This window comes from Ctenopharyngodon idella, chromosome 2 (assembly GCF_019924925.1).
Source record: "Ctenopharyngodon idella isolate HZGC_01 chromosome 2, HZGC01, whole genome shotgun sequence".
NCBI classification, from domain to species: domain Eukaryota; kingdom Metazoa; phylum Chordata; class Actinopteri; order Cypriniformes; family Xenocyprididae; genus Ctenopharyngodon; species Ctenopharyngodon idella.
Genome location: NC_067221.1, coordinates 33,816,230 through 33,843,658, shown reverse-complemented (window position 1 = coordinate 33,843,658; position 27,429 = coordinate 33,816,230). Strand labels below are relative to the sequence as shown.

Sequence of the window (27,429 nt, the reverse complement as noted above, 5' to 3'; positions counted from 1 at the left end):
AACCTCAAATACTGTCTTTTAGACAATTACTGCTCAATGAACAAGAAAACCTCTCAAAATTATATAGTTAGGCTATATTAAACTAACCTGCAGCGTATAGACAACTATTAACAGGGATTTAAGATTTCACCGCGATTCATGACAAAAAATAAAACTTAAGATTTGGCATTGAAAAACACTGTATGTGTATGTCAGTACAGAGAAATAAAATTACAATAAAATAAAATGAATGATTAAGTTATCAATTTAATAATTAAAACATAACAATTTAAATAAATAAATCACTTTTTAAAAAGAAAAATAATATATTATATTAATCTGTCCATTTTATTTTTATATTTTTAATTTATTTATTCATTTTTATTTATTCATTTATTTATTTACAGTTTTATTGATTAATTTTACTGTTAGGTTTAACTACTAAAATGTAGTTAAATAAACCAATAAAATTAATAAATAATTTTAAATGCACTTTTCAAGTTGCATGTAAAAATCTATTTGCCAGTTGCTTTTCTTTGTCATTTTGTCAACGGCTTTTCTTTATTTGTCAGTTGAGTGACATTGGACAGTTCATTTGTGGGGGCGACCAATCAAATTTCAATACAATTTTAAGCGCAACCTCCTCTCTAAAATAAAATATGTCCATTAAATTCTTCCATTTAAAAGTGATGAATTTATTTATTTCCATTTTTTTGTTTGAATTATAATATATATATATATATATATATATTGCTTCATTTTATTTTTTAATAAAATGTCAATCCATATGTCAATGTCAGCATGTGGACATTAGTTTCCAGACATATGGACAATTAATTGTGTATTTGTGTGTGTCACATTTAACTTTCTGCTTGTAGGGCAAAGCTGTACTGAAATAGAAACACTGGGCAGGCGGGAAGTGAACCCGCACACACACCCAGGGCCTGGTGAAGATTAGTTCTACTACACAGTTGAGTGAAGCTTTAGTGAAACAGCTGTAGGATTACGTACACATGCTTTGATCTACGTAAGGCACAATGACCAGACGCTCTAGATCTATTACTGAAAAACTCTAGTAGAGAACTGTTCTACCGACCCTCTGCCATACAGAGTCAGTTCTGTCTTATAACCATGGCATTTTGTCTTTGTTGAATCCCAGTGGTGGAGTCTACAGTGACTCATCATTTATGGATGAGCATCTGCTTTTCGCTGACATAGTCAGTAGTCTCCTCCTGTTTTTCAGTTACCGGTGTAGTTTCCAGTCCAACAAATTTGGCAAATAGTTTCCAACAAATGCAATCAACACTGACTTGTGAGTTCTTTGCACGACATGCAACAATGTGACCTCAAAGTGCCAATCGCTTGCAACAACAAACAACTAAACTCTGTCAGAACTTTAAGGTGAATGATCTCTAGCACATACAGACAGCTTATCTATCTATCTATCTATCTATCTATCTATCTATCTATCTATCTATCTATCTGTCTGTCTGTCTGTCTGTCTATGTATCTATCTATGTATCTATGTATCTATCTATCTATCTATCTATCTATCTATCTGTCTGTCCATCTGTCTGTCCATCTGTCTGTCTATGTATCTATCTATCTATCTATCTATCTATCTATCTATCTATCTATCTGTCTGTCTGTCTGTCTATCTATCTGTCTGTCTGTCTGTCTGTCTGTCTGTCTGTCTATCTATCTGTCTGTCTGTCTGTCTATGTATCTATCTATGTATCTATCTATCCATCTATCTATCTGTCTGTCTGTCTATCTTTCTGTCTGTCTGTCTGTCTGTCTGTCTGTCTGTCTGTCTGTCTATCTATCTATGTATCTATGTATCTATCTATCTATCTATCTGCCTGTCTGTCTGTTTCCATCTATCTATCTATCTATCTATCTATCTATCTATCTATCTATCTATCTATCTATCTATCTATCTATCTGTCTGTCTGTCTGTCTGTCTGTCTATCTATCTATCTGTCTGTCTGTCTGTCTGTCTATCTATGTATCTGTATGTCTGTCTATCTATCTGTCTGTCTGACTATCTATCTATCTATCTATCTGTCTGTCTGTCTGTCTGTCTGTCTGTCTGTCTATCTATCTATCTATCTATCTATCTGTCTGTCTGTCTGTCTGTCTGTCTGTCTGTCTGTCTATCTATCTATCTATCTATCTATCTATCTGTCTGTCTGTCTGTCTGTCTATCTATCTATCTATCTATCTATCTGTCTGTCTGTCTGTCTGTCTGTCTATCTATCTATCTATCTATCTATCTATCTATCTGTCTGTCTATCTATGTATCTGTATGTCTGTCTATCTATCTGTCTGTCTGACTATCTATATTTTGCTTTTCTGTCTGTGAGAACTGAAGGAACTGAGAAATTATATCGTTCTTCTATCGCAAGATGGCGCTACTTCATCAAACTTCTTTATTTAAATTTTATTTAAATAGATTTAAGCTTATTTTTAATAACTGAAATATGATACATTTTATATTTGTTTGGTTTTTATATATATATTTATATAATAAAGTTGTTTCTTTGGATCTTTTTGGTAGGCTAAGTCTGATCAGTCTGGAGCACTTTTCATTAGGCTATTAAATTCGATTCATTTTCTTATTATGAAATTTAAGTCTCAAATGCATTACTTCATTATGGAAATAAATTAATTTGAGCCAATAGGACTGTTTATGGCATTTGGTGAGTGACAGCGGACTCTCGGAGCCTAGGCTCCGCCCTGCATGTGTTTGTGTGTTGTCGGGGCCTCCGGCTGCATAGTCCACATTTCCCAGGCGCATCATCAGAGCTGACGTGGGCTCTACGTGTGTAGCGAGTCGGGCTTCCTCTTCACCCGTAACGAGTGACGAGACTCTACGTAAAACTCTGGTAAGTTATTGCTGGCATTTCTATTTGCCGCCAGAGAGGATCTGGAGATGAGCGTAGCAAGATGAACATGTAGCTAGCTGCAGTTAAATTAGTTTCTCAAATATAATATGTGGACAAGTCGAAGTTGTCAGGACGCGGTTCCAAGTTTAACCAGCGCTAAAAGAAAATACTGCGAATAACGAAAAGCGCGGAGATTTCATATTCTGAATGTTTCAAACTATTTATCAGAGCCATGCGGAAGCATAATATAAATACCAAAGCTAAAAGATTAAGTTAAATTCAGGGCTTGGCGTCTTGGCGATATTAAAAATTAATTGAGGCTATGGAGAATGACGCAGCTTGATTCAGGAATGTGCAAATATGTACAGTAGACAGCTTGCCTAAAGAACTTGAAATCTTTCCAAGTTGCTTTACTGCTGTCTTGTATTTATTTGTGAGCCCATGAATGTTGCAATAATGTCATATCCTTGTGCCACCGTTTGCTGTTACATAAGCGCGAGCTGTTCAAAGTTTGCGCGCGTTTCTTGTCAGTCAGAAGAAACAAGTTAAGAGAGCACTGACATAATACAGCCTTAAATTAACATTGGAAGGAAAACTCCCAACGTACTAAAGCTATCGAGTAAAATATCTTTCCTCATAAATTGTATGAGTCTGCTTATCTAGAATAGTTAAGAAGTTTGTGCGCTGGTCAAGAAACATGCAGAAAAATGAGGAAGTGCGCGCGGCCGTTACAGCTCGCTCTGTTTTTGTGTACGTGCAATTTTTAATCACCCCATAATAAACCACTACAATATTACTTTTTGAACACATTATTTAGGATGTTTTTTTGTGTTTACCTGTAGCAGTTAGTCTCTTGCAGTATTGTATGGAAATTAATTTGTTTTCCCTTCAAGTTATTTTGATTTTGAAGTCTCTGACATAATCAAACCCATTTTACCATCATTTTTTTTTTTAATTCATTTTTCATTTCTCACAAGATTAGGGAAAGGTATGTTTCACCCTGATAATAGTATGCAGGTAATGTATCTAAGACCACCAAAACGGGCTAATTTACACTGTCAGCAGATGAAAAACCCACTTTGCAAATTAAGTTTCTCTCAAATGCATGAACATTTCAACACAAACACTCATGAATACAGAACAGTTTTATTACACAACATTTTGGACCACTAGATTGGCAAACCTTTGGCAGAAATGATGGATTATTGAATCAAATGCAGTAGGCCTAGGCTGTTTAAAATCTTGTGACGTATGACTATACAGAGTGCTGACTGTGCATTTCCTCTCTGCTTTGTTGCTAGGCCGATCGCCATGGAAACTGCAACCATAGCGCAACAGGAAGCCAGTGCAACTGAGAAAGTAACAAGTGATATACAGTCAGACTCTGACTCACTCACACAGGTACAGATATGACGCCCGTTTCATATGAAGATCATGCCAAACTGAGCACAAATACATTAATGTTTGAATAAACTAAGGAAAATTAATGAATGAAGCATCTATATTGCACTTTATTATGTACTGTTGTACACCCAAAGTGCTTTACGATCATATCAGGGGTCTCTTCTCACCCATTTTGAAAGATGTTTCAAAATCTTATCTACAATTAAACAGACACTGCAAAACACATTCCTAAACCTTAGCAAAAAGATGGTTTGACTATCATATTCATATGTCATGATATTTATGTGGTTCTCCAGAAACAATAACATGGTATTACCATTAAAAAAAACATGGTATTATTATTATTATACAGTGTCTTAAAAACATGGTAATATCATGGTACTTGATGTGTGATGTCAGACTGCAATATTTACAGACTAAATGTTAAAAAAAGATACTGAACAAAATGTGACCTTATTCTATTAAAATAGAATAGAATGTTAAACAAGTGTTATTTTAGCATTATTTATATACTATTAAAGTATTAATAATTTGAATTAACTTTTATATTTATATTTTCAGTTTTAATTTTAGTTTGACTTAATTTTGTTATGTGTTATTTGCTTTTGCCATTTTTATATTGCTATTTAGGTTTTTTTTTTTTTTTTTTTTTTTTTTTTTTTTCAATTTTAATAATTTTATTATGTCTACTTAAACTTATTATATTTCAGTTTGGGGTCATTCTGTGTCAACTCAACCAGAGGTCCCCGGCTCAAATTTTTGATTTTGTTAATATTAGTTAATATAACTAATAGCTAATATAACTAATTAGTTAATAATAATTGTTAATACAGAGTTGGAGCCAATTTACAGGGGGGTAAAATGACTTTAGAAAGATGGCAGCATCATTATTTTATTTTTACACAGAGATTGGTATATTAGTAAAATCTGTTAACTTTAGCTATTTTTGTTGCTTTATATGCCAAATTTCCAAAATTTGGTTGATTTGACACGGAATGACCCTTTGTTGCTTAAGTTATTTCAATTAGTTTTCGCTGAAGTTTTTCATCTAATATTTATTGTATTTAATTTCAGCTTTATTTCAGTTAATTTAAAAAAAAAACCCCAAAAAAAACAACGTAGTTTTGGTTAACAATAACAACACTGGGTTAAACAGCTTCAGACATGTCTTACCCTCTCTGTCTGTCTCCCTCAGGTGAATGAGGGTGTAACTGTGGTGTCATTACCTGATGGACAGACACTACATGTGCAGGGAGTCATTCAGACAACACAGCCCTCTGTTATACAGTCACCTCAGATACAAACTGTGCAGGTACACACATACAGGTGTTTTATGTATGTAATACATGTGTACGGGAACGGTGTAAATATAAGTCTTAGTAAATGTTACCATCTATACAGTCCACACTTATGAAACCAAAACATGTGCTGATCTATGAGCCATTCAAGCACAATCCTGTTATTCATTTACTTGTTTCTTTACCTGGAGAGACTGACCAATCACATTGCAGACAGTTAGAGCTGTAGCCAATCGCAGGGAACATTTACTGTTTCCTGGGATCAATGGGATGAAGGAGAAGCAGATTGACATAGTAACAAGAAGAGTGAGAGTAACTGTATTGAGCACTAATGAGATTTGAGTTGAGTCAATGCATCTGATCTTCTTGGTCACACACAGACACACACAAAGCCCACGTCAGACAAAGCAAGTCTGCTCAGGAGACGATAGGAGACTCATGGTCACTTGGCACAATTGTTATCTATAGGGAAATCATATGTAAAATACATATTTCATCAAGCACTTAAGATGGATTTTGAAAGAATATCCTCTTTTTTCATTCAGTGAAGCCTAAAAATGAACAAAAAACATTCTATGACTGATGAGCTAAATACAAAAGATTTGCGTAAGGAACATCCAGAAATATAAGTAGTTATTCACTGAAAATTCCCCTCCACAAATGTTACCATCTTTTAAAGGCTCATTTGGCATTAAAGGGATAGTTCACCCAAAAATGAAAATTCTGTCATCCTTTACTCATCCTCAAGTTGTTCCAAACCTGTAAGAATTTCTTTTTACAAAATATTTTGAAGAATATCCCCATTGACTTCCATAGTATGGAAGTCAGTGGGGTCCATCAACTGTTTGGTTAACGACATTCTTCAAAATATCTTCTTTTGTGTTCAGCAGAAGAAAGAAAACACTTGAGGGTGAGTGTAAATGATGACAGTTTTCATTTCTGGGTGAACTGTCCCTTAAAGGTGTGTGCATTTGTGTGTTTGAATGTTTTTAGGTAGCTGCTGATACTGGCGGCCCAGGTACAACACCATCAGACTCTCAGAAGAGGAGGGAGATTCTGTCCAGACGCCCATCTTACAGGTGAAATCAATTCAACAGTGACACAATTATTTTAGCATTGTTCATAAACTATTATAGAATTTATTCTTATTTTGAATTAGCTTTTATTTTTATATTTTCAGTTTTCATTTTAATTTGAGTAATTTTGTTATTTGTTTTTGTAATTTATAGTAGTTTTTAAAAATATTGCTATTTAATTGATTTTTATTTCAGTCATTTTAGTACTTCAACTTAAACTTATTTAATATCTAGTTTAGTCATGAAACTCTAAAGGGCGCAGGCTGACATGTTCTTTACAAGCAATCTGCAAGCCATCACATCTTTACTGCATGGCACATGCTGATTGGCCTCTGCTGATACTGCAGCCAATGAGATTGCTTGCTCACATTAAAATAGTCTGGTTCATTGTTTGTTGTAAGCTAGTGCTGCAGGGTGCTGCTATCAGAGTTCCTCGGAAACCCTCCACCTCCCCCAGCTCCACCTGCCTAGTTCTTCTATGGGATTTATGTATGTTTATTCATGCAGCAGCAGCATATCTTACATGTTCACAGCAGCATGTCTGTGTATCTATTAGCAGTAGCAAGTCTATACTTTTTAATGTTGTTTATATGTCTGTGGTGTTTTAATATGCTTTAAGACAAACCATGTGCAAATTCATGAGTCAACACCATTGCTGAGTATTTTCTCCTTAAAACTGCAGTGAAAAAAACAACAGTCTCAGAAATCGACAGTGTTTCTTACGTCACAAACTACCTTGTAACCAATCATGTTAACGTGCGTGCAAGCTTTAGCATATCATTAACTATGCTGCAAAGTAGGGGAGTCTCAAGAAGACAGGTTATCTCTGTATATTTTTCTGTTGATATGAAGAAAACATTCGGGTACATTTAGCAATATAACAGGTGAATTATGTATATGATGTATATTACAATGTTATGATGAACTTTATGCCTTTCTCCACTGACGTTTTAAGTTGTTCAAAGTGCTTCTAAGGATACTGATTTTTAGAAGGCAGCTGTCTGACTCTTAGATGGCGAATGGGAACATGGTTTGTGTGTAACATTAGCAATGCATTATTAACTGTTTAATAACTTAGTCAAGCAAAATGCTAATCATATTAATTACCATTGTGTGTCCGAAGTTGTAAAGAGCAATACCATTGTGCTGCATTTACCTCAGTAAGTTGACCGAGTGGATCTCTGAGCTAGTGTGAGTGGAGGCTGGGCTAATTTGCATATTCATGTTTCCACATATACTAAATGAGGCAAGGGTGTAGATTACATTCAAGCTATTTTAAGGCATGAAGAAAAAATTTTCACAGGAATTTTTTTTTTTAATATGTCATTTTGGTGATCAAAGATGAGTTTTAAGGGATAAAATTATTGACTTCAGGGGGACTTTAAAGTGTTACATCTGATATTTATAATAGATTTTTTCAGCTTTATTGTAATTACAGAAAATTATTTTTAATAGTGTTAGTTAAGTAAAAACACTGGCAGCCAATCAGATATCTCATAACCTGACATCATTCATATCATCCCTGCATTCAACAACAAAATACTCCAAACCCAGTGATACCCAGGAACTCGCACACATGATAGTTTGAATGTCTGAATTTATTGACATTTTGTGACAGTTATTGAAATCTACATTGCCAGATGAAGATGTTTTTATTTACATAATATGTCATTTCAGGAAAATTCTTAATGAGTTGTCATCAGATGTACCTGCTGTGCCAAAGATTGAGGAAGAGGAGAAAGTTGAGGAAGAAGCCCCGCCCACCTCTAGTGTTGCTACAGTGACGGCACCATCTTCAATCTATCAGACCAGCTCAGGGCAATACAGTACGTCTGAGTTCATTACTCATAATAAACTATTATCTCCTTGTGCTGCATGACGTGTGAATTCAAGTTATTACCCTTATAATTAAGGGTTGTATTGTTCTTATGAAACAGCTACACATTAGATATTGCGCAAATGTTTCCAAAATTTATGAAAAGCTATAGCAAGTGTTTTTTGAGGGAAATTGAAGATAAACTGTCTTATTGTTTTGTGTCTGTGCAGTTGCAATCACTCAGGGTGGAGCGATACAGCTGGCCGGCCCTGGAGGAGAGGCTTTGCAAGGGGTTCAGGCTCTGACTCTTCCCAGCCCCGCCACACCCCAGCCTGGGGCCACTATCCTGCAGTACGGCCCCCAGCCTGGAGACCCTGGCCAACAGCTACTGCTAACCGCTGGACAGGTGCTCGTTCAGGGTAAGACTGGAACTTTTATGAAAATCCTTGAATGCTTTAATCTGAGGCACATCACTCCTCTTCTTTTGTTTCTGAAGTCAGTCACAGAAAGAGGTTGTCTTTTACAAAACGTTATAATTGTTGTAATTTCAGCAATGTGGAAACACAAAAACAACAAAGTGTTTGTATGAGCTATGTTAGCTGATAGCAGGCCCTGATCATGCAAGGACACTGAACACATTGCATTGTGGGAAACTAGTTAGACTTGTTGTATTATGTGCTGAAGTTCCACATTTTGTATCAAAGGTTGTGCAGGAACTGAGAAAAAAAATTTGTCTTGAAATGACATTGACAAAATAACGTTAAAAATCTCCTTGATTTGCAAAGAGTTTCAGCATGTGAACCGACCCACTATTGGTTGGAAATCGAATTTTGAATTTGAATATTACTCTAAATAACAAAAATAATAAAAAGTACCCTGGTACGCTGGGATATTTAATTTGAAGTATTTGTGTTGAACATTGCAAAAATCATTTTCTTAAACAGTATTTTGGTCTTGATTTCCAGTAAAATATCTAAACATCCTTGAGATATTAAAATTTCTTTTCAGAGAATATTTAAAATATTGAAATTTATTTTAAGTTTATCTTACCCTATTTGCAAATAGTTATTGTTTAAGTATAAATCCAATATACAAATATAGAATGTAAGGAGGTTTTATATATGTATATTTATATAAACAAGTTTTATTTTATTTTTTAAGGGTTTAAATAATTTTACTGCAAACAAAAAAATACTGATGAAGACAATTTTTTTTGCAGTGAATGGAGAGAGAATGGAGTGTTTAAGTGTTCATCTAACTTTTTTTTTTTCATTAAAGTGACTAGTCTAATGTTTTTTGTGTTTGTTAGTTTGAATAAAAGTAACTAAAAATAAATGTTTTATACTTTGCTCCTAGTAAAGTTGTAATATAGAGAAAGGGCTGGAACTTTTAAACTACTGCAGATCTGAGCAGAATATAGATCATAAAAATTGATACATTGTTTCAGATTATTTTCAGACCTATTGAAACATGTAATTTAGAGATATATTTGAAGATATTTATCTATGTAAACACAGGACGACTCGTGTGTGTGTGTGTGTGTGTGCGTGTGTGTGTAGATTTCAAATGCCTGTGCAGTGTTATGAGGTGAAATGGGCACAGTATCCTTTTGTTTGTGTTGTAATGCTTTTGCGTCATCATGATCTAAAAATACATACTCAATAACGTATCCCTCCTTCTCTTCTCTTCTTCCCTTCTCTTCTACCATGAACTTAAATATTTAAATTCCATGCAGTTGCACAGTCTTGTTAGAAATCAGTTTTAATGTTCCTCAGGCCATGAATTTAAGCATAGATGTTTAATTACAAACCTAGTGTCTTCTTTCTCTCAATCTCTCTCTCTCACACACACACACATGTGTGGGTGTGGGGAGGGCATTCTCCAGAGACAGTGTGTTATTTCCCTGTGAGGCTGCCGTGATGTCATAGTGATGTCAATGCCCTTAATAGTAATCTGACTGAGAACGAGAGGGACGGAGGGAGAGAGAGGGAAAGAGAGGGAGAGAGAGAGAGAGAGAGGGAGGGAGGGTTAAAGGCAAAACATTAAGTGTCACAACTCAAACTAAGGCAGTCAGAAAGAGTGTATGAGAGAGAAACTCACTCAGTGAACCAGCTGGAAGGAAGAGAGAGCTTTAAGAGGAAATAAAAAGGAAACACAAGATAGTGCTCAAAAGACAATCACAACTGGATTACTACAGCATAGAGATGGCAGTGACCGGGGAAGAGACCGAGTCAGGTGAGAGAGATGTGTGTGTGTCAGTGTGATGCTAATATATATATGCTGTATGCATTTATAAAGTTCTGTATTTTGTCATTTGGTAAATAAGCTAGTTGCAGCTAAAGATGAAAAAGAGATTGTTTTGTTTTTAAAGTGCATATGGGTAGTTGACTTTTAATTTAGTTGATTTGTATTTGTTTTTTAATCACGTTTTTTTTTGCTTTTTACTAGTCAATTTTAAATTATTACGTGGTATAGTAAATTAATTTTTCTATATTTTCCATGTAGTCTCAATTAATGAGTTTATAGAATAATAATAATAATAATAATGCATGTATAACAGTAATATTAAGTATAATTATAAATATAGTAATTATCATAAACATAAAATTAAACAATAAACATTATGAAATGCTGTTAGATAGTCACTGCAGAAAATGTCAACAATCTCAAAAGTATTTAATGTAGTGAATATAATAATAAATAATAATAGATTAATAATAATAACATTTAATACATTGAATATTACAATTAATGTGTCCTACAAGCAAAAAGCAAAAAGAAGTTATATCATGTGTGAAAGTTTGTAAACACTCTGAGAAAGTCAGTCCTCAGACACTTGTTTCGTGCTTCTTGTGTCCTTTTATGTGGTTGAAACTTTCTTCTCTGTCGTAAACACACTCATTGACATGCTTCTGTTTTACGAAATCAGGCTGCAAAATTTGCCTGTCTATTCACACACATGAATCACTGAGAGAGAGGCAGACAAAAGCAGAGAATGAGGGGAGAGGGAGGGGCTTTCTGTTTGACGTCAGTCTGTTTCCTGGAAGCCAGCCGAAGCCGAGACTGAGAGAGAGGGAGAGGCGGAGAGAGAGAGAGAGGGGGAATGGGGCGGGGGTTTGGGCAATGACGCACACAGTGACATCAGCATTCTGTCACATTGTCTGATAACAAACGCGCACACACATACGTGTACGTTCAGTCAAAGCATATCCATTTTGTTGAAGGACGTTTACTGCTGGGAATATGCTGATAGCTGCATTTAAACTGTCTGTACTGCACCGGTGACCTTTTGTGGTACTTGTATTTGGGTTTTGAATGTTACTTCAGGTAATTTTAATGTTGTTTGTGTGATGTGAAGGATTTTATATATATGCTCATTGTTACTGTTTTGGATTTATTGCATAAACTAATGAGTCCAATTAGACCTGCTCTTTTAAGCCTGGTCACACTAGAAATCACAGCTGATTGGTTAGATCCAGTTTTATGCGACTCTTTATTGGTTAGATGAATTATGGCTGGTCATTGGCTAATTTTCAGTAAGTGTCAAAAACTTTCTTCACAAGTTCAGCACCAAACAGAATTGCAACAATAATGCTTATTATTATATCCTATTTTCTCAAGATAATAATCTTTATGGGCTCTGTTTGCTTCCATATGTTTGAAAATTAATATTAATAATACTTATAACTGTCATTAATAATTATCAAAAAATAATAAATTATACAGTTAATTTTTAATGTATTTTTGCTGTCTTAGCTCAAGCATATAAATCACCACTGATCTACATTTTTCATGTGTGAGTTTTAAGACAGATCAATCCTTTTTCAGATTAAACCAACTAGAACTGCAAAAATAATGATTATTATTATTATATCCTGTTTTCTCAAGATAATAACTGTTTTCTTGAGAATTAATAAAATTAATAATAATAATAATAATTGTTGTTTTTAAGTATAATTATTGTCAATAATACATTATATGAACCTATATACTTAATTATATAATAAATTAAACTGATTTATTCAGTTATAAAGTTAGTTAACATGGAATTATGCACTTAATTTTTTTTTTTTTTTTTAAACTTAAAATTTTTGTCTTAGATCAAGTACACATATTATTATATATATCACATCTGATCTACATTTTTAATTTATGAGTTTTAAACCTTTTGCAGATGAAACCATAATCAGAATTGCAAAAATAATGATTATTATATCATATTTTCACAATTTACTCAGCTCTTTGCTTCCATATGTTTGGAAATAATAATAATACAATTAATAAATACAATTATTGCTATTATCATCAGTATTATTATCATCATATATTATTATCAGTAATAATAAATTGTACACTTTATTTTTAATATTTTTATGTCTTAGCTCAAGCATGTATATCAACTCCGATCTACATTTTTCATTCACGAATTTTCAGCAACAGATTAAACCATAAAAATATTGTATGTTGCATCACTGACCATCAATTATTGGTAACATTTTACAATATAGTTGTAAATGCTAATATACACTAACCATGAACAATAATATTTTACAGCAATTTTTTTGTAGTTTAATTATATACTATTGTACATTTTAGTTTCTAATGCATTAATGTTAACATGTATGTAGAAATGAACATTATGTCAACTGCTGTGTAACCCATTTCACTGTAAATGTATACAACCAAACTTTAAAATATTACCCTTTTATCTGTCAAATTATATAATGCATTTTGGTGTATTTGTGCATGTAGCTGCCACAGGAGACATGCCAGCATATCAGATCCGCTCCCCGTCGTCCGGGTTACCACCAGGCGTCGTTATGGCAGCATCGCCGGGGGCGATGCACAGCCCACAGCCAAACGCAGAGGAGGCCACACGCAAGAGGGAAGTCCGCCTGATGAAGAACAGGTACCCACACACCTGAGTCTAAATTATTCGTGTGTGCATGTGCTTGAACTCCTGTATTGATGCGCATGTTCGTGTTTGACCTTTTATTTGCGTGTTGTAGGGAGGCGGCGCGCGAGTGTCGCAGAAAGAAGAAAGAATATGTCAAGTGTTTGGAGAATCGTGTCGCTGTGCTGGAAAACCAGAACAAGACTCTCATAGAGGAGCTCAAAGCTCTCAAAGACATCTACTGCCACAAGCCAGAATAACCCTCACAAACACTGCGCAAGGACTGTGTGATTCACAAACCACCCCGTCTCTTCTCTTCTTCTGTCGCATCGCCTGGATTTGATCGTTTTTGTTCGTTTGTTTGGCCAAATGTTTTTATAAGAAGTTGCTAACGTTGCTTTGAGGATGCTGAGGTCTACTGCTACCTGCATTTTATCCTCACACACACACACACACACTTTAAGATGGCCGTATATTATTGCTGTTCTCTATGTTTCAAAAAAACTGGAACTCTTCATTGATATGTGTGGAAAAATGTATACGTTATACTTGAAGTTGAAATCAGAAAAAGAAAGTTCATTAAGTAGATGGCGTAAGCAGCCATGTTAACCGATTGCACACTGCGCACATAAGCAGCATGTTAAACAGTTTCTTCCAATGCACAGAATATAGTAGTAAATATGGAGAAAATACACTAAACCCATTTGAAGCGACATAAAATAATGGAGTGATATACTCATTGTTTGATGCAGGTTACATTTGCAGTGACAGTTTCTGTTCAGCAAGTCTGACTGAATTCAGGTGATTTAAGCAGTCTGCCATAATTTCCATTTTGGATGTGAACTGGGTCCTTTTCCTTAAATTAGATTTCAATCACGTTTGTACAATTTAATATTTATATTTATAATTTATAGTTGTTAATAAAGAAAATACTTAATGTAGTACCCCAGAAATATATATTTTCTGTATAGATCCGCAGATTCAGTTCATGCTGTTTATGTGTTCAGTGTGAAACACATCTAATACAGACTACAACACAAGTTTCCACATAGTAGTTTTTATATAGGTGAAATTATGTGTGTGTGTTAGATGGATTGAACTGTTTAATTTGTTTATTAGCAGTCATAAGAGCTCATGGCTGAATGTAACAGTGACCCACAACTTCAAGAAATGTGACATAATGTTCTTAAAGGGATAGTTCACCCAAAAAATGTTGTATGCTTTTTCTTTCTTATGTGGAACACAAATGATGATGTTTTAAAAAATGTCTTGTTGTTGTTGTTACTGTTTTTTTTTTTGACCACACAATGAAAGTCAGTGGTGTCCGGTGTTGTTTTGGAACCCATTGTCTTTCATTGTGTAGATAAAACCAGTTCTTAAAAATATCTTTTGTTTTCCACAGAAGAATGTTTTGAATGGCATGAGGATGAGTAAATGATGACAGAATTTTCATTTTGAGGTTAACTCCCTTTATTTCTATTATATCACACAGATTTACTTTTATTCATTCAGCACACTTTTATTCAAAGTAAGAAAAATACAAGTATAAGCACCTCTGTCAATTGCCTCATGTTGGAGCTGTAATATGGAGTGTAATATTTTTAGTTAAAATACTTTATACCATCTTAATATGCAGACAAACTATAAATTAGCCATTTGTAGGTTGATTGCTCTGTTTGTTTGAGCATCACAACATTGGCTCAACCAATGGAGTGAGTTTAAGGCGGAGCTACCTGTTTGAAATGTTCATTTTTGCTAATCTGTTTTGTGATGCTAGAGGCTGAGAAATTACACACTTCAGCTTTAATGCTTTGTTTATCTGTGCTCCAATTCATAAAATGTGAGGAACAGTACAGTTTGCATGGTGAAGTAAGGAAAATGGTGTAACTATGAATTGTGAACATGTTACTTACCTGTAGGTGAACGTCACAAATATTGCTTTTGATGTAATATTGTATATTATTTTAAATCTCAGTAATGAATTTCTCTTTCATTGTTTATTATAATATTAGAAGTGAAGTATAAAAGTAAAGAGCCATTTATGAGTAATAAGAGTGCAGATTCTCGAAGTCAGGTGACATTAACTCTGAACAGAATTCCTCATATTTCAGCTGTTAGGATGCCAGTGTGTGTGTGTGTATCTTCTGTTTCTCAGACTGCTAGTCATCATGACTTCATCTTCACTTACAGCCAATCACGTTTCTGTGTTTCGATGCTGTACTATTTTATGAAGTCTGGTCAGAAAATGGATTTGGTTTAATATTTAAATGGCTTATGTTTAAATTAACCTCTCAATTAGACTCTTCAGATTGATGTTAATATAACAGATTGTATGCCCTGCCTTTCTTTAACACTGTACAGAACGCTGACATTTATTTTTAATAAAATATTTTTGTAAATGTATATGATCTTTTCACATGGTCAAATCTAAGTTTTGAGAAGCTCTATTGTGTTTGTGTGTATCTACAAGGTTCTTTTTAGGGTGTGGGTTAAGGTTAGGGTGTAGTATTTATAACTAGCTGTATATAAAAACAAAATAAGTGGAATGTCCCATTTAGATAAGTTAGCTAAGTTTTTTTTTTTTTTTTGCACAACACTCACACAAGTACACACCTGAATGTAAAAGTATTTTTGAACAGATCCTGTGAGTGTGGCTTTCAAGAATTTGTCTCAAAATTTTGTTGCACATTTTCTTAACCAGCCTTAATGCTTTGCTAATCTTGAATGATCTCCAAGCCTGGTTGGTCTGGTCTGTTTGTAAGAGTTTTAGGCACATTTCAACTGGTCAAGCAGGGAGATAAGCTTGCTACCCAGTTAAACCACATGAATACCAGCTGGACTTAACTGGAAAACAGTTTGAACCACCTAAGACCAGCAAAGCTTAACCTGCTTTAATATGGTTTCAGCCGGTTATCTCTAAATTAATAAAACTAAAATCCTTCAGCACAACTTCTGTTTCTGTTTGTTTCTCTCTCTTTCAAATTCTCACTTAACTGTTACACTACAACAAATTACTTTGCATGTATAGGTATAGCTAATGCATTTTCAGCTTTATCTGATGGTTGAAAATTAGTGTTTTCGATATGTTTTGACTTGTGTAATCAGAATGAAGTTTTTTGAATTATATTGCATGACAGTCTGAGCGGCTTGAACGCTAGAATGTGCTGTATCATGCGTTTGGCACGAAAAGGCACAGATGGAAAATTCCACAGGGTGTGAGAGCGCCCTCTACTGGAACACGGCAGTTTTACACGCTCGAAAACTGTGTTTCTGTACGACACTGTCATCTAGTGGACGTTCAAGGCAAGCCGTTTTAAATGTATTCTTCTATCAAAATAATCTATTTTTTGTTACTTGTACGTATTCTTTAACTACTAATATACGTAATCCAAATATCAGTAGTATTTAAATGGTATATCACAATTGTTTTCTTTTTATCATGCACATTGTAATCCAATTGCATAATTTTTCAAGAGTTAGAAGTTATCAAATTAGCTCTCTGTAGCTTAGCATTCTTACACTGTCTTACCAGGTCTGTCTATTACGATGCTATTCTACTGTTGACATTTTATACCTGTTTGCACACATTTCTGAAATACGGAAGCAGGAAACGCCTCAGTGCAGAGAAAACGAAAGTTATGCAATTGTACATGTCTCACTACCCACCAAAATGGCAGGCGCCAGTATTTCATGGTCTCAGGAACAATATAACTGTTCAATTTGCCTGGATCTACTGAAGGATCCAGTGACCATTCCCTGTGGACACAGTTACTGTATGAACTGTATTATAGACTACTGGGGTCAGGATGATCAGAAGAGAGTCTACAGCTGTCCTCAGTGCAGACAGACCTTCACTCCAAGACCTGTTTTAGGTAAAAACATCATGCTGGCTGAAGTGCTGGAGAAACTCAAGAAGACAAAACTACAAGCTGCTCGTTCTGCTCATTGTTACACTGGATCTGGAGATGTGGAGTGTGACATCTGTACTGGAGACAAAAACAAAGCCATCAAGTCCTGTCTGGTGTGTCTGGAATCTTACTGTCAGACTCATTTTGAACGTCATGAAGAATTTCACTCTAGAAAGCGACATAAAGTCATGAACGCCACTAGAAGACTGCAGGAGATGATCTGCCCTCTACATGAGAAACTATTGGAGATTTTCTGTCGTACTGATCAACAGTGTTTATGTTATCTGTGTACAATGGATGAACACAAAAATCACGACACTGTATCAGCTGCAGCAGAGAGGACTGAGAAACAGGTATGAGTTGATTTACCCCATAACACATTATAGCTACATAAATAGCTCATCATTATAAAATAATTCTTACATGGGGTTTCGTATTTGTAGCTCTTTAGTTTTGTGAAAATATTAAACACACAAAGATTTACTTGTTTTTAGCATGCAGCAAGATTTATGAGGATTATTTGTCATTCCTGCAGAGAAAATTGGGTGAGATGAAGAAAAAATTCCCACAGAGAATCCAGGAGAAACTGATGGAGCTTGAGGATCTGAGAGAGACTGTGAAGTCTCACAAGGTGAGTTTTGGAGTTTTGAGCAGAAGAACAACTGCTGGCTGCTGGAAGAGCTGTTTCAGACTCAGTTAGGACTCTCCTCAATCAGTCAGTGAGGAGCCAGTGCTGGAGCTCTTTCCAGTCCCACTGAAGCCCACTGTGGGGAACAGGCTGTGTGAGGGACCAGTAAGAGCTGATTCTAATGCGTCTCTCTCTGTGTGTCCTAACAGCGCTCTGCACAGGCAGCAGTGGAGGACAGTGAGAGGATCTTTACTGAGCTGATCCACTCCATTGAGAGAAGCCGCTCTGAGGTGACACGATTGATCATAGACCAGGAAAACGCTGCAGTGTGTCGAGCTGAAGGAATACTGGAGCAACTGGAGCAGGAGATTGATGATCTGTGGAGGAGAGATGCTGAGCTGGAGCAGCTTTCACACACAGATGATCACATCCATTTCCTCCAGGTAACAGAGATCTGACAAACAGGACAGTGGTCTTTAGGAAGGGAACAGATTGTGTTTTCCATCAAATGTTTCTGTGTCTTTAGCTGGTGTTTCTCTTGTGTCTTTCCCATAGGAAAAAAAAATCAAAAGTGAGATCTCTTTAACATCTCAAATGTTTCTCCTAGACAAAAATTAGGTTACTTTAACATAAAATTGAGACTTTTGCTTGAGTTTCCTTCTTCTCACATTTGTCTCCTCTAAAGTTTTAGAAGCGATCTCAACAACATCACACACTGTGCTCAGATTTTTCTCGTTACCTATAGACTCTCAAGCTCTCACGTTTGTCTCCTTTAAAGTTTACTAGAGATCTCCTAAACTTAATATACTGTACTCAGATTGTTCTCCTTAGCTAAAGACTTTGCTGCTCTCACAATTGTCTCCTCTAAAGTTTAGAAGAGATTTCAACAACTTTACAATGTACATTCCAAGTCAAATGTCTCAATGTGAGCTCAAACATTTCTATCATATAATATGATTAGTCAAGGATTGAGTCATAAGCCATTTAATGTGCCTTTCGGTAAAGAAAGCTCCAGGGTTATATTTCCTGTAGCAATTTTCCTGATAACAGTGTCTGGTACATTTCTATTTCCAATGATGTGCCCTATGCACATAAACTGTACAGCTTTCTTATTGTATCAACAATTAAGAGTAACATTAACCTTATTTCTGCATATTTTCACTCGTAATATACAGTTGAGTTTGAAAGTTTACATACCCCTTGCAGAATCTGCAAAAATGTTAACCATTTTAACAAAATAAGAAGAATCATGAAAATTGCAAGGTATTTTTTATTTAGTACTGTCCTGAATAAACTATTTCACATAACAGATACTTACATAAAGTCCACAAGACAAAAAATAGCTGAATTTATAAAAAATGACCCTGTTTAAAAGTTAACATACCCTTGATTCTTAATACTGTGTGTGGTTACCTGGATAATCCGCGACTGTTTTTGTTTTGTGATGGTTGTTCATGAGCCCCTTGTTCCCTTTCGATACTTCATTCATACTGCGTATGGGGGAAAAACACCTTTTTTCCTCGATACTGAAGCCTTTTTCAATAACGCAGTGTAACTGCACGGCCATTGGTTCAAACTGGGAAACTTTTTGGCGATGCATCACGCCAAACCCCGCCAGAATGGGCGGGGCGTCTGGCTATATAAGCGAGCATTTCGCCATAGGATTTCAGATCTATCTCCTTCAGTGACGACACTGCTTCTCTTCACTGAACAACGAGACTGAACGCCTTCGCCTTCTCTCACCTGCTTGCCGTGGATCAAGCTCGCTTCTCGCCGTTGAAGAGGCAACGCAGCGGACCAGCTGAGACTCAGACTGCCCGCTCTCGAGCCGCCCGCTTCGCTGCTTCCGGTTTCTCAGCGCTTCCCCTGCCGCCGTCCGGCGAGCGATTTAAAGAGCTATTTCCAGCGGTTTTAACCGCTTAAAAGAGCAGTTTCTCCGCCATTTTTATGGCGATCGCAGCGTTGTTACAAATGTCTCAGCGCATGCTCTGCTCTGGCGTATCGTCGCTCTCTAGCAGCTGTTCAGCGTGCCGCTCATGAGCCACCTTCAGCATCTGAGAGCGCCCGTTTCAGCTCATCCCCTGCCGTCTTCCGTCAGGTGAGCATACAGAGCTTATTTTTCTAAATGTATTCTCGCTGGAGTTGGTTTCAAAATGCCGTGCCTCTGAACGCGTCATTTGCCGGGTTCGCCCCCGCAAACCGTTTCAGAGTGCGAGAGCGAGCTTATTCTGACTCTCAGCTGAATTTGACATGATGCTCTCCCCTGACTTAGGTGAGACTCATGATACATATTCAATCTGAAAGAGCACATTTCTCTGGCGTTTGTTGTAAATGCCGAATTCCAAGTGCGTTGGTTGCCGGCACCGCCCCGCAAGCCGCCTCCATGGAAGATGGACGCTCTCACACGAGTGGCTTACCAATATACAGTCCTTCTCCTTGGGCTGTCCCTAGCTCCGCACACTTTTACAAAGTGAATGGACGCGGCTTTTTCCCCTCTGAGGCAGATGGGAATCCGTGTTTTGAATTACCTCGACGACTGGCTCATATTGGCCCAGTCTCAGGATGAGCTAGCATACCACAGATCCGTGCTCGTCAGCCACTTGGAGTGCCTGGGACTCAGGGTCAATTTTGCCAAGAGCTCACTGCTCCCCAGCCAACGTATAATTGTTCCTGGGAGCTGTTTTTGACTCAGCCCAAACGAGGGCAACAGTCTCGCCAGAGTGCGCTCTGGCCATTCAGCAGCTTGTGGCTTCTATCTGGACCAGAGCCCGTTTCTCTCTAAAGCATTTCCCGAGGATGCTAGGGCTGATGGCTTCCACCTCCCCAGTTCTACAGCTTGGCCCCCTACAAATGCAGCCTCTGCAGCACTGGCTAAACCTTCGGGTCCCACCTCACGCTTGGCGGCACGGCCTGTTTAACAGCTCTGAACCCCTGGAAGGACCCTCAGTGGTTTAGCCGTGGGGTTTTCCTAGGTGCGGTATCCAGAATGATGGTGGTCTCGACAGATGCGTCCAACATGGGTTAGGGCATTCTGTGCGATGGCAGACCAGCCTTCGGCTCATGGTCAAGTGAGGAGCGCCAGCTGCGCATCAACTGCCTAGAGATGCTAACAGTTTGTCGGGCCCTCCAAACCTTCCTATCAGTCCTGAGGGGACACCACATCTTAGTCCTATCGGACAGCATGATGGTGCTGTCCTACATAAATCACCATGGCGGTCTTTCGTCCAGATGCCTCTATGCGCTGGAAAAGCAGCTCTTGGAATGGGCACTGCCCAACCTGCAATTGCTGAGAGCATCGCACGTACCGGGCAAAATGAACCTGGGAGGCAGACATGCTGTCTCGGAGCAATGTCCCCTCATACGAGTGGACAATCCACCCCCAGGCAGTTCTCAGAATCTGGGAGATCTTCGGGAGGGCAGAGGTTGACCCCTTCGCCTCAGAAGACAACTCTCACTGCCCAATCTTCTTTTCGAAGGACAGAGATGCGCTGGCCCAGGACTGGTCCAGCCTCCTCCTCTATGCTTTTCCCCCAATTGCTCTGATCCCTCAGGTCATCAGACGAATCAGGGAGGTCAAACACAAAGTTCTCCTGGTGGCCCGGCTCTGGAGGAACCAGCATTGGTCCTCAGAGCTGTTCAAGCTTTCAACGAAAGCCCCGTGGCCGATCCCCCTGTGTGCCCTGCATCTTTGGTCCTTCGATGGGAGCCTGTCGACCTCCCCGAGGACGTGCTAAATACCATTTCTCAGGCCAGAGCCCTGTCTACTAGGCGCCTCTATGCCCAAAAATGTTCAGTCTTTGTTGACTGGTGTACAGCTCGAAACGAAGATCCGGTTGAATGTGACATATCTCCGATATTGTCATTTCTCCAAGAGCGTCTGGACAAGGGTCTTACGCCTTCCACTCTCAAAGTGTACGTGGCAGCCATAGCAGCGTTTCATGCCCATATTGCTGGCTAGTCGGTGGGGAGAAACAGCCTAGTATTGCGTTTCTTGAGAGGTTCTAGGAGGCTAAATCCCCCTCGCCCTCTCACAGTACCCACCTGGGACCTCTCCACGGTCCTCAGAGCGCTCAAAGGACCTCCCTTTGAACAGCTGCGGTCAGCTGACCTGTCGCTTAAGACCGCTCTGCTATTGGCTCTAGCATCGGTCAACCGTGTAGGCGACCTGCAGGCCCGCTCTGTGAGCCCTGCGTGCCTCGAATTTGGGCTTAATGACTCGAAGGTCGTCCTGAAACCCAGGCGTGGCTGTACCTAAGGTGCTCTTGACTCCGTTCAGAGCACAGGTAATTACCCTCTCAGCGCTACCTCCCTCAGGGGACGAGCGTAAGCTGGACTTACTCTGCCCCATTAGGGCATTGAGGACTTACATCGAGTGATCCGAGCCTTTTCAGCAGTCTGACCAGCTCTTTGTGTGCTTTGGCGGCCGCACCAAAGTGCTTCCTGTCACAAAGCAGAGACTCTCACATTGGATAGTGGATGCTATCGCTCTTTGTTACTCCTTTATGGGCCTGGATTGCCCCATAGGAGTACGAGCCCACTCCACTAGAGGTATGGCCTCCTCATGGGCCTGGTCTAGTGGTGTCTCCATTAAAGACATCTGTGACATCAAAATTTTGTTCGTTTCTGGTTTTCGTTTTCGTTCCTCGAACCGGTTCAGAGCCCTGCTTTAAACAAAATAAGAAACTTGCAAATCATCTTCTTGTTCAAAAGTTTTCATTCACCTTCTGGAGCATCAGTGAATGTAGCTTTTGAAATAGTTTTGTTTGAGTCCCTCAAAACTGTTTAAACTAAGCTTAAATGCTGAAACTACTGACTTTTTTTTTACTTTATGGGTGCACCGTTTGTAAAGTTGTTGAGATCTCTTCTCAATTTTAAGAGGAGACAAATATGCGAGAACTTCAGAGTCTATAGTTTTGGAAAAAAGTCTGAGCACAGTGTGCAGTGTTATTGAGATCTCTTCTAAAACTTAAGAGAAAACAAGTGCTAGACCATTGGAGTCTTTGATTTAGGAGAAAAATCAGAGCACAGTGTGTGATGTTATTGAGATCTCTTCTAAAACTTAAGAGAAAACAAGTGCTAGACCATTGGAGTCTTTGATTTAGGAGAAAAATCAGAGCACAGTGTGTGATGTTATTGAGATCTCTTCTAAAACTTTAAAAGAGACCATTGTGAGACTGTTCGAGTTTTTGTCCCAGGAAACAAGTGTGAGCAAAAGTCTCCATTTGATGTTAATGTAACCTCATTTATGTCTAGCAGAAACATTTGAGATGTTAAAGTTTTTTTTTTTTGTTTTTTTTTACCGTGTTTTGTTGCACAATGAAGCCTCGGCTGAAATCGGTAATTTGCTCACACATTTACTAGTTTCTACATGGTGAATGGCACATAGTGCACTATATAGAGAATGGAATGATTCAGACAGTGTAAATATGCTTTCCTTTGACGTGAATAAATTCCATTTTCGCGTTAGTGTCACGTGAACCGCCAATTCTGGCCCAGAGACACGAGGTCACAGAGTGGATCATATGCGTGAGTCGGCACAGACCACAAAAGGTATCGGACCCATTTGAATTCTGCACAGAATGCTGTATATTAAAGCGATATGAAGACATTAGGAGGAGAAACAGTTAGAGATTAGAAGGAAACTGAGGTTTTACAGAGTCTAACGGCTCTGGCCGAGCTTTAACATTAACGAAACGCTATTGGCTATTTTAAAAAAGTGGAGGGGCTGTTCGATATATCGCCCTGTATTCCTGTTTCAGTTGAAATTACGTCAAACAATTAAATAATGCTGTGTGATCCAACACTCTTCAGTGGACCTTCAACTTCCACCCTGAAGTTACAACCTGTGATCATTTGACAATGTGTAAACTTGGCATAAGTCTCATGACATAGGAAAAGCAACCACTGAACAATATTTTTTTCCTCTGGGTTTGTGTCTGTGTAGAGTTTCCAGTCTCTCTCTGTCCCTCCTGGATCTACAGACTCATCCAGCATCTCTGTCGGTTCTCATCTCTCTTTTGATGATGTTGGTAGATCTGTGTCTCATCTGAGAGAGAAACTGGAGCATTTCTGCAGAGAGGAGATAGAAAAGATATCTGGCAGAGGTAAAACACTTATCCATACTTTTATCAAAGAAACAGGTCATACATATTGTGTAATATTTCAATGTTTTGTAGATACAAAGCATATCAATATCTGATTGTGACATGAGTTTCTCTTTATACAGTATGTGAATTATAATAAAGATCTGTTGATTTCCATAGTAACATACATTGAGATCATTCCTACCCCTGAACCCAAGACCAGGGAGGAGTTCCTTCGATGTAAGTCTCTATTAACAAACAAACATACTGAAACTGAACAAGTTTTAACCCACTCTATGAAATAATTGTAGAACAAACTACATAAAATACATAAATATCAACACAAACATCAGTTTCATCAATATCAACATCAATAAAGATTTTATTCAAATCAGTTATATATCTTTATTATTAAATTAGTTTATTTTTCTTTAACAGAACTATAGTAAACAAATTAAAGTACTTAATAATAATAATAACTGTTACATATAGTGCTTTTCTCATTGACTCAGTGCTTTACATTTCTGCTGTGCAACTAAAGAGAGAGACAATTCATATACTCTCACACACACACACACACACACACACACAGTTTTATGATGTCAATAACAGTGACACACATGTAGTGAGGTGCTTTGTAAAGTACTTTCTTTAGGTTACTGCCCATAAAAAGTAAAAATTAAGTAAAAAAAGTATTATTTTAATGATTGAAATGTACTGATTTAAATGATGATTATATGCTCTATCTCTGTCAGATTCTCATCAACTCACTTTGGATTTAAATACAGTGAATAAAAATCTCCATCTGTCTAAAGGAAACAGAGTGATTAAATACTCTCGTAAAGAGCAGCAGTATCCTGATCATCCAGACAGATTTGATGGTCGTCGTCAGGTATTGAGTAGAGAGAGTGTGTGTGGACGCGGTTACTGGGAGGTTGAGTGGAGTGGTGAGATGGGTATATTAGTGTCATATAGGAGCATCAGCAGGAAGGGATTGGGAGATGAGTGTGAGTTTGGACGTAATGATCACTCCTGGAGTTTGTTCTGCTCTGACTCCAGTTGTTCATACTGGCACAATAAGAAACAGACTAAACTCTCTGCAGTCTCCAGCTCCTGTAGAATAGGAGTGTATGTGGATCACAGTGCAGGAACTCTGTCCTTCTACAGCGTCTCTGACACAATGACTCTCATTCACAGAGTCCACACCACATTCACTCAGCCTCTCTATCCTGGGTTTGAGTTCAGTTCAGTGTGTAAAAGTGGATCAAAAGTTAAACTGTATACATTATAATGCTCTTAATGTTTAGGTGAGATCTCACAACTTTACAGAGTGTGCACCAATAAATAAATAAAAAAAAAAGCAGTCTATAATTTCAGGGTTTAAGTCTATATTAAAAGTTAAAATATGCAGAAATAAGGTTAATGTTACTCTTAATTTTTGATACAATAAGAAAGCAGTTTATGTTCATAGAGCACATCATTTGTTGTCGGAAATAGTAATGTACCGGATGCTGTTTTCTTGAGAATTGCTAGGAAAGGTAACCCTGGAGCTTTCTTTGCTGAAAGGCACATGGCTTATGACTCAATCCTGATTATTAATACATATTATATGATAGAAATGTTTGAGTTCACATCGAGACATTTGACTTGGAATACACTTTGTAAAGTTGTTGAGATCTCTTCTAAAATTTAGAGAAGACAAATGTAAGAGCGGCAGTCTTTAGCCAAGGAGAATAATCTGAGCACAGTGTGTGATGTTATTGAGATCTCTTATGAAATTTTAGAGACGACAGATGTGAGAGTGTTAGAGATTTTGTCTCAGGAGACAAGTGTGAGAAGCATGAAACTCGTGCAAAAGTCTCCATTTAATGTTAAAGTAAACTCATTTCTGTCTAGGAAAAACAATTGAGATGTTAAAGAGATCTAATTTTTGATTTTTCATTCCTATGGGAAGAGACAAGTGTGAGAAGCAGGAGACTCAAGCAAAAGTCTCCATTTGATGTTAATGTAACTTCATTTCTGTCTCGCAGAAACATTTCAGATGTTAAAGCGTTTTTTTCTTCCCTCTGGGTAGCTTCTATCTCATTCATCCACACCATTTCAATCAAGCACAATACATGAATTGTCATATTTTAAATTTAAAGACAGTGTTTTGTTGCAAAGTGATAACGGAAAATTATGACCTATATTTACATGTATGCAAAATGGGTAGAACAAGACAAACTTTGCAATGTTAAACAAAGAACAAAAATGCAACAACCATGAAGGACTAGTACACTAGTATTACATTTGTTTAAAAGAAAGTATTTATCTTAGACTAAACATCTTACACTTGTCTAAAACCTTGTATGGAATATGCGCTGCATATATAATGCTTGGCACTGAAGATAAATTTAAATGAGTAACCCTTCATATTCTTAAATGTATGATGCTATTTAAATGATAGTTTCAGTATTTACAATATTATTAAAAATGTAAAACGTTGCTCCTTAAATAAAATTTAATACATCTGGGGCCGGTTGCAAAAACTTCTTAGACTATTCTTAAAAGTTGTTTTTTTTTTTTTTTTTTTTTTCAAGCCTGGTAATAACTTTTTAAAGTCAGTTACATAAAAAGGTTGATCTGTTTAATTTGTATTGGAAAAGTAAGACTAATTGGGAAACCTCTGAAAAGAAACCTCTGAAAATATTTTTATAATGGAGTCTTGAAAAGTTTACAGCAAGACAATAAAGAGATCTCCCATGTTTCTCATTTTGGACTCCTTTCTCTCAGGACTTTCTCATTTGTGTCTACTTTTATTTCTCATAAGGAAGTTTAGGAGAAACATCCGAGACACTGTTGATACTACAATGAGAGACAAATGAGAATCACAACTAAGTCTCATGAGCTTAGAAGAAGCAACCTCTGAGCAGTTTGCAGTGAAATAAGGAAAATGGTGTAACTATGAATTGTGAACATGTTACTTACCTGTAGGTGAATGTCACAAATATTGCTTTTGATGTAATTTTGTGTATTATTTTAAATCTCAGTAATGAATTTCTTTCATTGTTTATTATAATATTAGAAGTGAAGTATGAAAGTAAAGAGCCATTTATGAGTAATAAGAGTGCAGATTCTCGAAGTCAGGTGACATTAACTCTGAACAGAATTCCTCATATTTCAGCTGTTAGGATGCCAGTGTGTGTGTGTGTATCTTCTGTTTCTCAGACTGCTAGTCATCATGACTTCATCTTCACTTACAGCCAATCACGTTTCTGTGTTTCGATGCTGTACTATTTTATGAAGTCTGGTCAGAAAATGGATTTGGTTTAATATTTAAATAGCTTATGTTTAAATTAACCTCTCAATTAGACTCTTCAGATTGATGTTAATATAACAGATTGTATGCCCTGCCTTTCTTTAACACTGTACAGAACGCTGACATTTATTTTTAATAAAATATTTTTGTAAATGTA

General features: G+C 37.1%; 2 protein-coding genes across 5 annotated transcripts; both read left to right on the top strand.

The window, feature by feature from the left end:
- Positions 1-2,711: 2,711 nt before the first annotated feature.
- Positions 2,712-15,758, top strand: crema (cAMP responsive element modulator a). Of its 4 annotated transcripts, XM_051862209.1 has the most exons (8): positions 2,712-2,867; positions 4,169-4,268; positions 5,467-5,583; positions 6,563-6,648; positions 8,323-8,471; positions 8,692-8,880; positions 13,214-13,370; positions 13,471-15,758. In XM_051862209.1, exons 2-8 carry the CDS (start codon positions 4,179-4,181, stop codon positions 13,613-13,615), a joined length of 933 nt encoding a protein of 310 aa, XP_051718169.1. In that variant the 5' UTR covers positions 2,712-2,867; positions 4,169-4,178; the 3' UTR covers positions 13,616-15,758. The 4 variants fall into 4 exon arrangements, with proteins under 4 accessions (XP_051718169.1, XP_051718178.1, XP_051718187.1 ...); XM_051862218.1 differs by lacking the exon at positions 5,467-5,583; XM_051862227.1 differs by lacking the exons at positions 2,712-2,867; positions 4,169-4,268; positions 5,467-5,583; ... (1 more) ...; positions 8,323-8,471; positions 8,692-8,880 and adding an exon at positions 10,440-10,696.
- Positions 15,759-16,712: 954 nt separating this feature from the next.
- LOC127495361 (tripartite motif-containing protein 16-like) lies at positions 16,713-27,429 on the top strand. Its single transcript, XM_051862169.1, has 6 exons — positions 16,713-17,616; positions 17,799-17,894; positions 18,101-18,334; positions 23,836-23,995; positions 24,155-24,214; positions 24,730-27,429. Exons 1-6 carry the CDS (start codon positions 17,026-17,028, stop codon positions 25,263-25,265), a joined length of 1,677 nt encoding a protein of 558 aa, XP_051718129.1. The 5' UTR covers positions 16,713-17,025; the 3' UTR covers positions 25,266-27,429.